Source organism: Homalodisca vitripennis, unplaced genomic scaffold (genome assembly GCF_021130785.1).
Source record: "Homalodisca vitripennis isolate AUS2020 unplaced genomic scaffold, UT_GWSS_2.1 ScUCBcl_183;HRSCAF=1533, whole genome shotgun sequence".
NCBI classification, from domain to species: Eukaryota; Metazoa; Arthropoda; class Insecta; order Hemiptera; family Cicadellidae; genus Homalodisca; species Homalodisca vitripennis.
Window position 1 is genome coordinate 18,755 of NW_025776326.1, and position 10,757 is coordinate 29,511.

Here is a 10,757-nt window from a genome sequence, read left to right on the forward strand (position 1 = left end):
GAAGCTAAGAGCAAGCAACGGGGCAGCACTCCTTCATGCCTCTTAACACTAAGAGAGTTTCACCTTCTCTAACAGTCCGTCTCTAATCTTCCATTAACAGACTAGACTATCGACCCTGGCTTTCAAATATATCTACAGTATTGTGCCACGCTTAACATCATAGGTTATCAGGTATAAGTGACAGAGCGGTTTTAGCTATGTAAGTTCAACTGGAAAGTATAAACCAGGTTCTAAGGTATATCTGCATAAAAGTATAAAGGTCCTATGGTTCTTAGTAGTACCTATGTAATAATATGATGAATATGATACATTTCATTGCCATAAGAGGTATATTTGACGTAAGTATTATTTCAAATAGAAAAGTTATTCAAACTATCCATACAACCATATAGAATAAATTTAGCTTCAAACGACGTGAATACCGTGATTTCTACATATATCACTAAGGATTAGGAGGACTCCTTATAAGGACACCTCATCCTGCTTACCACTTGCTGTGCTTTGTTTGTTTTCAAAAAGTATGCTTAAAGCACTCTGTAAACAAGACGTACTGCAATGTATGGCGTTACATTCCAATCCATACTCACTGTATTATTCTGTATCCTTGGTCTTTAGAGGTGATATTAATTGACATGTGATCTGTATAGTGCATTTCTCATTAATTGAACATTGTCTTGATGCATTCCACAGTTTCCTCAGAATTAATTCTTCGAGAGAATAGCTCTTTGAACGATGTCTATGCATATATCTTTGATTTGTTTCTTTAACCACTATAAAGAGGCCTGTTTCACAAACTTTCAGAGTTTTATAGCATGTTTTAGAAATATTCCCTATACAAATCTTGTTATTTTAAAGGATTTAAAATATTTAATATCTTGAAGAATATGTTGGCTGCTTGAGGTAACCATTTATGTACCATTTGGTTAAGAAGATAACCATATTCATTGTCAATTGTCATTGGGAATTATAATCCAAACATCTTGTAAGATATACGTAACACCTAGGAGATTACATATACTCCACCGTATTTGTGTGAGCTCCAGTTAGGAAATAATAAAGTTTTTGGCGATTGACAGTCATGTGTGGTCATAGCTTTGAGTTGAGTTTATGCTCTTGTTTAATTTTCCTTTTAGCTTATATTGTATTTCTGTTCAGGAAAATATAGTTTGACAGTTTCTTCTATGAAGGCTGTAACTTCTGCTAGGAAAGGCAGAACGGCTACATAAACCTCACGTAAGTAATTACTACAGTAAACCGCAGTGTTGTGGTTTGCAGTTGATTTGCATTCATAATCATTTCTAGACGGAATTCCAAGAACAATAGTTCAAGCTCAACTTATTAATTTTAAATTTTAATTAGGATTTTCATTATGCACAATTAATAGGTACAGTAACACGTTATCTCAGTGTTATCTTTGAGCTCTTAAGTAATTGTATCTTAAAACTATGTTATGATCATAAAAATGCCATTGGTGCTCTGGTTCATTATTTTTATAGTACACATGCTTATTGCGCTGTTTGATTTTTCAAAAGCTTAAAGAATATGGAATTGTTCTCAAGTTTTTTTCTTAAAATCAGTTGAACTCAGTAACTTTATAACAAAGGCTTCTGTTCGCGACTTGACAGCGCTGAAATGTACATGTCTTGAAGTTCTTAGAGTGTAATTTTTTTCTTTTATCAAAAGTCTTCAGTCTCTTCATAGTGGGTGGTTGCATTTGAACGCAGTTTTATATTATTACATTAATGTAAAATTATATAATTTAAATGTTTCACTTTCTTTTTTTACATGGAGAAATTATTTTTATATTAAAGAACAGATTGGGTTAGTTCAACTTCTAGTATAAACTAGACGCGCGCGCGCACGCACATATACAATTAGGTGATTTATTCAAAGTCAGTTTGAAATATAAAACTTGATGTTTTTATTTAAGATTTAAACTGTAGCTATCTAACTCCGAAGCTTTCAAAAATGTGTTTTACATATATAAAGAAACACATTTTTTTCTTTGGCTGATTTACAAATTTTTGTTTACTCTTTAAATTTAATAAAACTTTAGTACTAATGATTATATACAGAGTGATACAACAAGGAATCCTAAACGTATACTTGGAGAATCATTAGAGCTATAACAAAGAATCACAACCCTTTAAATTAAACACAGGAAATCTATTAAAAATCCTTGTATCAAATTTAAGGTTCTTTGTTGCCAAATACTGATGTCCCAGATTAGAATCTCAAAATGTTCAAATATAAATCTTGGACATATAGCACATTATTTGAAGCAGAAATATTTATATTAATTTTGTTTGAAATATGAATTTATTACTTCAATATTATGAACCAAAACATAAAATATTAGCATTTTCCATGAATCCTGATATATTCTACAAGTTTAAAAATAAAATAGTGACACAAACATATCCTTTATTTGAAATAAATTATGTTTTAAATTTTATTTCACGTGCACATATTTATATGTCAAAATTGGCACAGTCACTAAACATAAATAGACTCAAAAAATCTTAATGGTGGTGTATTTCATGTTATAATTCATTTTTAACACCTTCGAACAAAATGTTTTTTATTCAAACCAAATATCTAACCGTGTTTGAGTGACAATATCTAACAATATAACTTGCTGTAATGTTCAAAATTAAAGCTATATAGTATTATTTCAATAGATTATACTTTCTAAAAGCACATTTTCAAACGTAAATCCACACATAGTACATGGGCTTAGTAATCTTCTAAAAAACATTTTGTCACATTCTTTTCTATTAACGTATAACCGTTTCAAAATAGCGTACCAGAACAAAATAATTCCAGAGTTTTAATAATATCCTTTTTTACATTATAAATCCTGAAAATATTTTTTTAACTGAGCGCCAGTGAAGCCTATCGCTTGATGGGTAGGAAGAATGTTATTTCTGGATATCTGTCTGTCTGTCTATCAATCTGTCCACAGGGCATTTCGAAAACGAACTGACCTATAGACTTGGCTTTTTGTATAAAGGTTAATTTCTCTAGAGGAAAAATCAGGTTCTGTGATAGTGCATGTCAGGGATTTGGCTGAGCGTCAGCAAAATGTTTTACTTTGGTCTTATGTTATGAGTCTTTACCATGCCTAACATTGATGGCAACGAGAAAGTTGCATGAGTAAATTTATAAGCCAATTAGTACAATTGTATGAAATTTTAACATCATACATAGTAAGACAAGTAACCTAAAGGAATTATATCGATTATAACAATTTGCAAGTAACCTCAGAGAAATCTGTTACGCGGCACGTAGTTTGGCGTACTCCTTCATCGTATATACGTATTGGGATTTCTTTCCTTATCAAAAATGTAGAAACTTAATACGCTACCTCTTTTAGTAAATTACTATACTATTTATTCATATAAATGTATGTAATTACGTTCATAATTTAATTAATAGTCAGAAAACAATATTGAACTGTAGCAGTGGAGTATTAATTTCATGGAATAGTTATTGGAAACAAGATTGCTCCAAGGCTTGTGGGGAACATCTCCATTTCAAACAGTCTATAATGTAAATTGGTATATTTAATGCAACCTTTACCTCACTTACGATAACGAAGAATATGAATATTGTATAAGCAGAGAAGTTTGATCTCATGTTCAGAGGGATATTGATATTGGCGGAAGATGTCTCTTGAAACCATACAACAGTTAGAAATAAATGTTTAATATGAGCTTTTTTTATCAGTATCAAGAGTACAAAAATTATCATTTCCTCGGTTAGGATTTAAAATGAAATATTTTAATATTTTCCTTCGAGGAAAAATTGCAGCAATTTTTAAGAATAATACTAATGATATTATTATATTTTATGTTTATTCCTAACTACATTATTATAGCTGCAGCAGCAAAAGTAGCAAGCACATCTTTCACGGATATCCATTGTACAAATCTGTAGATAAGCGCACGGATAGTGGAAATACAGTTGCAGGCTCCATTGAGGAAAGTCGTAACTTTCTCTTTGCTAGAGGAAAGATACATGCAATGCTGAACAGAATCAGAGCCATAAAGGAGTAGGAACCTTTAAAAATTCAATGTTATTGTATTTTATAAATATTTCGTACGGTGTTTATTTTAAATCTCATAAAAAACAATACAGCACATAAACACACACACACACACACACACACACACACACACACACACACACACACACACACACAAAACACGAATTTAAAATGACATAATAATTCTACAAATCTATTCGTATTGGTCTATGATTCATAACAAATAAGATACAAAGATTCTTTTTTAAGCTTAACTTACTTATGGAACGATTAGTAAGTTAACCCTGTAAGTAGAGTCATGATGTGTGTTATGTGGTGTGTGAATGTGACGATTTATATTGCTTGGTAATTAAAACAAGAGTAAAAACTGAGAATTAAATTTTGCACAGATGTATAAGGCCATCTTTGTCCTTTTTTTTGAGATGAGCTAACAAATTTACACAGCAAATTTTTGAGTATTAGCTCAGTACTATAAGCTTGAATCGTCCTAAAATTACGTCCCTGTTTATGTATATCTATAAAACAATTTACGCTCGTTTTTTGGAAACTCTACGAGCTATAGAAGAACACGTAACAACATATGTTATTGTAAATATAAATTCTAAAACATATTTCTGTTGTGTCAACAATGCATAGTAACTTATATATAACCATATCTTTTCAAAATGATGACCAGTCACCATCTTGAAACCTAACAACACGTACTACATACGATTGCGATGTTTTAACTGTATATGGTTGTTTCAGAATTTTATGACACGAAATTAAACATTTTAGTTTCGGTAATGCATAAAAATGTAAGTGGCAAGATATTACGAAAATAAAAATATTTCATTGTCATTGAAAGACAATTCATTCACATACACTGTATAAAGTAAGGAGGATATCGGTTCAAGCATTATTACTGTTAAGTATAGAGATATATATTTTGAAAATGTTTAATTTTACTGTTTAATTATAAGATCTATTAGAAGCTAACCAAGAGCAAGAGTTTAATTAAGTGTCACTCACCCAAGAAATAGTCTCACGGATGAAGTCACACAGCAAACAAAGGTGTGTGAGACCAGACCTGGTAACAGAGAGACCCTCATCACTGTCAGTTCAGGACACATATTCCAGTCCTGACTGTACTATGTCCATATTGACCACTTGATCCCGCAAAATATTTGTAATAAGGTAAACTGTAGTTCATTGACTTCAATTTATATTTTACTTTGTTTAAATATAAGTTATGTTTGTTTGTCTGTCAAAATCGAAGTGGTTTAAAGTTCAAAAAGGACCAGAGAGAGCCTTCTTAAATTCATGTCATTGTGTCCGTCTTTCTACCAGTCTGTCCGTCCATGCAATAAGTGTTTCTAAACAGGTTCTAGAGATTTGAAATTTAATACATAGGCTCTCCTTGGTCCAAGTATTTTATTTTCAAACGTCAAAAATAAAAGTAAAATGTTTGCATTGCGCAGTTATGAATAACAATGATGGCAACGAGACCATATTTTGTATGTCGCAGAATAAACACACTAATGACACTTTATCATGTGATGAAATCACACATGTGATCTCCCTTCGGTACGGAATATTGTAATATTATAAGGTTTCCGTTTTCAGTGATTTAAAGTGCTCTTATGGTTTATCCCTGTTATTAAATTGAGTAAGATTTAATATAATGAATACAATCATTGAGTTGGACAGAAAGGTCAGTGACTCTTACCCAAGCACGTCTATAAAATAATATTTGTCTCATTTATACAGATATCTCAACAACTGTATATATATATATTGGGTTTTCTCAAAAGTATAACTGTAAATATTACCAATGAAAGGTTTGAATATCACAGATTAGCAATTTAAATATTTTGCAAGGGAGTATGTACAATGTAAAAGAGATACATTGTTTGGTGGTATTTAGTTGACGATAATTTTACAACGTTTTGGAAACAAAATCATCACTGACTCTTGAATAATCGCATTAGTTCACCTACCTTGAACCCGCACTTGATTAGTCACTGTTTAAAATCGCATTATATCGTCACAGTTATTGTAAGATAGATATTGTTCAAATGTATGTGTTCTTGTTTGCAGTGTCCTACAGCTTCGAAGGTCCCTTGTAAATAATCTCAAACCTATGAAATTGAAAATAACAAATCAGAAAAGTCTATTGATTTGTATATTTGGGTATATTTGTTCCATCTGTAGGTGAAATAGAAGTACAAAATTGAAAAAATGTTATTTATGTAATCTGATTCCTGTTCTAATGCCTTCGATTAATCGATACATTCAAAGGGGTACCTTCACAAGGAAACTTTTCACTAACCAAGGTTAGTCTTAGATGCCGTAGGGAGTGTATGGAACACCGGATCCCGATTCTTTTGATTCATTAGCTGTAGTCGCCATTTGGTTGCTATTGCTAACTAGACAATTAATTCCTTATATATCATAATTTTAATGCAGTTTAGAGTGTTTATTTAATTGAAAGCGATGAACGCAGATGGAAATGTATACAAATTTCCACGGAGACAACTATTTAAACCTGTACCGTGCAATATGTACCATTAAACCTTAGGTTTGTAAAAGTAAAACCTAAACTGCACAGTATTGACTATCCAATACATGAATTAAGGAACACACTAATCAATGTGGAAACAATTAAATAGACAAGGATGTTGCAGTAATAGATGTGTTCAGCTAATTGGATGTTCTGTTCAATCAATAATCAGTTACCATTGTACTGAATTTGGAATGTCCGTTAACACTTGTGCTGATTGGCTTAGCATCTGAAACCAAACCAATTGCTTACTTATTTAATTTAAAACAGGAAAACTTTTGACCTTATCATTAATGACTGAAACGTTTTTACACTGAAATTAATTAAAATTTATAATTGTTTTGTCAAACTATAGTTACTTAAAAGAATTTGAAATCCAATGTTAATGTTTGAACAAAAATTAATTTTGTTAGTAAATTAAATGCATTATTACTGAAAAAATATCTGAGCAAATAAGTTAATTGATAAATTTAACAAAGCATTATAAAATAGTTTTAAATGAAATGGATCTTGTACGATTGGTAGAATTTAGGTAGTTTTTCAAACCCAAAATAAATATTTCTTCATTATAACACTCATATATAAAACTAAATAAAATAGTATTAAAAATATAAAGATAGAAGTCACGTTATAAAATTCATGTCAATTAAGTCAAGATTCGGTATACAAAAGTTCAGTTGTGGTAAAGGCTCGGCAAGTGCCGACTCACACAGTTTCTGTGTAATGATCTCATTACAGAGGCTGGCCGACATCAGCAGTTTCACATCATTATCGGTGTCATTACAAAGGTTGTATTCTCAGCCACATCATTATACAACTGAGAGGCAGTTACCTGTTGGCAAGCTCAGCATCTTATCTTACATAATCTCGTTTACGAAGCTTGATATTTCCACGTAGTTATGCATATCTATCCACGTAATAATGTCTATCGTTTGAATATGATCAAACAGAGTTTAATTCCATTCCCAATTTGGGAACTGCTTTTAGACATGTAACAATAAGAGTTTGGCCAGTAATTGTGAGATAATAGTTTTTTCTTCAAGGTCAATGAATTTTAATTGAAATCTCCGAGAATTTCGAGATGATTCCTGTCTCTATTGACACGAACTAATCAAATACATCGATTACTGGTCAATCGTAAACAGCGTTCGTAACGACAGAAACATGATTGTGGGAAACGGGGACGGCACTTTTCTAAGTGCAGTATAATAGTTCTTCCTCACTGTCTTCCTCAGTCAGTCGAACTGAGCGGTTCTCTGATAAGAGCTTATCGCTTATCGGCGTGCACGTTGAAACCTACATCTGACTGATCGCTTTTTTGCATACTCTTGCATGTTTGTTTTTTTAATTATTTTATATAAAATATAGTTATGTCGGCGATCTGTAGCGTATCTGATGTGCTCTGTGACGACTCTGATGAAATGATTAAGTGAGCGGGTAAGTGTGGAAAGGTCCTTCACCTAAAGTGTCTAGCAAGCAAATATCCTGAAGACTCAGTGAAAACCCGTGACTCCAGGAGAAAGTGGTACTGTGAGGCCTGCAAGAAGACCAACTATATAAAATATAGTTATGTCGGCGATCTGTAGCGTATGTGATGTGCTCTGTGACGACTCTGATGAAGTGATTAAGTGAGCGGGTAAGTGTGGAAAGGTCCTTCACCTAAAGTGTCTAGCAAGCAAATATCCTGAAGACTCAGTGACAACCCGTGACTCCAGGAGAAAGTGGTACTGTGAGGCCTGCAAGAAGACCAACTATATAAAATATAGTTATGTCGGCGATCTGTAGCGTATGTGATGTGCTCTGTGACGACTCTGATGAAGTGATTAAGTGAGCGGGTAAGTGTGGAAAGGTCCTTCACCTAAAGTGTCTAGCAAGCAAATATCCTGAAGACTCAGTGAAAACCCGTGACTCCAGGAGAAAGTGGTACTGTGAGGCCTGCAAGAAGACCAAGGGACCGTCAAGCTCTAGCATTAAGTCAGGTGAGACTGGAGCCACAACCCTCACTAAAGAGTTTATGGTTAGCCTCATGGACGCCTTTAAAAAGGAGGTTTTTGATGAACTAAAGTCGCACTCAAACCAGTTTCAAGAATTTAAATCGGCTCTAGAATTTTTTTCTGAAAAAATTGATGACTCTAACAAGGCAATGGCTGAAATAAAAAATCAATACAGAGAAATTAGCCGAGAAAATCAGGAGTATAAGGCTATAAACGCACAGCTAACACTGAAGGTGTCTTCCCTGGAAACCAAGGTCCGAGATCTGAAGCAGTACTCTCGTCGAGATAACATTGAGATTAGCGGACTGCCAAAGACAGCGGGCGAGGACGAGAGGAGCATCCTGCGGGACGTGGGACGAGCCATCGGTCTGGAGGTGAACGAAAACACTGTAGTCGCTGTCCATCGAGTTCCTACCTACAGCAGGACAAGAGCACCCCCCATCGTGGCCAGGTTCACCACCAGAGACCAGAGAGACGCCTGGATACAAGCCTTCAAAAAGAAAAAGACGGTTATGGCCTGTGATATTAACGACAGATTCTCTGCCACCAGGATCTACATCGGCGAACACCTCACCCCAGATAACAAACAACTTCTGCGTAAGCTTAAAGATGCCTGTAAGGAACTTAACATCAAGTACGTGTGGTGTAGGGAGGGAAAGCTCTATGTAAGAAGAACCGAAGGTGCGACCAGTGAAAGGGTGAACAGTGTTGAAGATCAGCGGAAAATCAAATAACTTTCATACCGAAACAGGTCAGATACAGCAAGAAACCTTACTTTTTTATTTAATATTTCTCATACAAAATTGTTACCAAGCGGTACATTATTTACCTTAGTATCTTATTTAGGCCTTAATATTTTATTCTGTTTAGTTACTTTTACTATGTATAGCAAAGTATTTATTTTTAAGTATGGCGAAATATTATGCTTGCGAATTATAGTTTGTGCACGTTTTATATTTTGTTAGTACTTAACAAGAAGTGACTGTCGTTTCCAAGAGTTAAGTTTTATTCTTTCAGAGCTACTTTATAACTATACAGAAACTGTATTTTATTTTGCTGTATTCATTAAAAACTAGTAGTCACAAAATATTAACTACTTTTGAATCGTTATCACTCACACCAATGAGTTTTTATTTTGTAAATTGGTTTATACACATTTACTTTTTCTGGCGATCAAGCTATTCCTGTCACATTTGTAGTTTCATGATACCTTAATCATGGAAGCTGAAACATCTAACTTATTTTTTGACAGTTTAGATCATTGTACTTTTTACAGTAAACAAAATGACATAGGTTTAGTGCATGTAAATATTCGTAGTATAAGAAAAAACTTTAATACTTTTTTAGCTATATTTAGAAACTTGATTGAATCAGGAGGAATCAACTTTATTGCTATGTGTGAAATCTGGATAACGGAGGCGGAAGTTAAGTTTTATTAGATCCCAGGGTTCTCTTGTTTTGCATGTTGTAATGAGACATACAGGGCGGGCGGGTCACTCGTGTACGTTAACACCAATATACCAGCTGCCCGTGTCGTCTGCCGTCTAGAGACGGCTGATTGTACAGTGATTGAGTTCAATGTAAACAAAACTCCGTTCTCTCTTGCGGTAGTTTATAGATTGCAGGCGTTCAATTCTAAGCGTTTCCTTGATGAATTCTCTAATTTGCTTCCGTCACTTAGATGTAACTCTATGGTTGTAGGTGATTTCAATATTGATATTTCGTACGATTCTAATGATTTAGAAAAAGAAAACTATTTATCAACATTAAATAATAATGGTTTTTTTTCAACTTGTAAATAAGCATACGCGAGTGACACAATTTTCGAAAACTTGTTTGGATCATATTTCTTTAAGATATCGTAATTTTGAGAACTTCGAAATTGCTATCTTTGATATTGGGTTAACGGACCACTGTGCAATCGGATTGTCTTTTTTGGCTGATAAAAACCGCAACGTAAATACAAGAGATATTAAAAATATTTTAAGTTCAAAAAGGGTTACCAATTTCGAAAAACTAGTAGGCGACCTTCTTAGTGTTAAATGGGATAGTTTGCTACAAAATAACAATATCGATGTTAGTTTTCAAAATTTTCTCAGCAAAATTACTGATTGCATAAATTTAAGTACGCAAGGTACAACTATTCGTAATAAACTGGCTAAGGCTAGAGCGA

The 10,757-nt window shown here is 33.4% G+C and overlaps 1 protein-coding gene across 1 annotated transcript; it reads left to right on the plus strand.

Moving 5' to 3' along the window:
* The first annotated feature begins 8,733 nt into the window (after positions 1-8,733).
* LOC124370467 lies at positions 8,734-9,318 on the plus strand. Its single transcript, XM_046828753.1, has one exon. It carries the CDS (start codon positions 8,734-8,736, stop codon positions 9,316-9,318), a length of 585 nt encoding a protein of 194 aa, XP_046684709.1.
* The last annotated feature ends 1,439 nt before the right edge of the window (positions 9,319-10,757 follow it).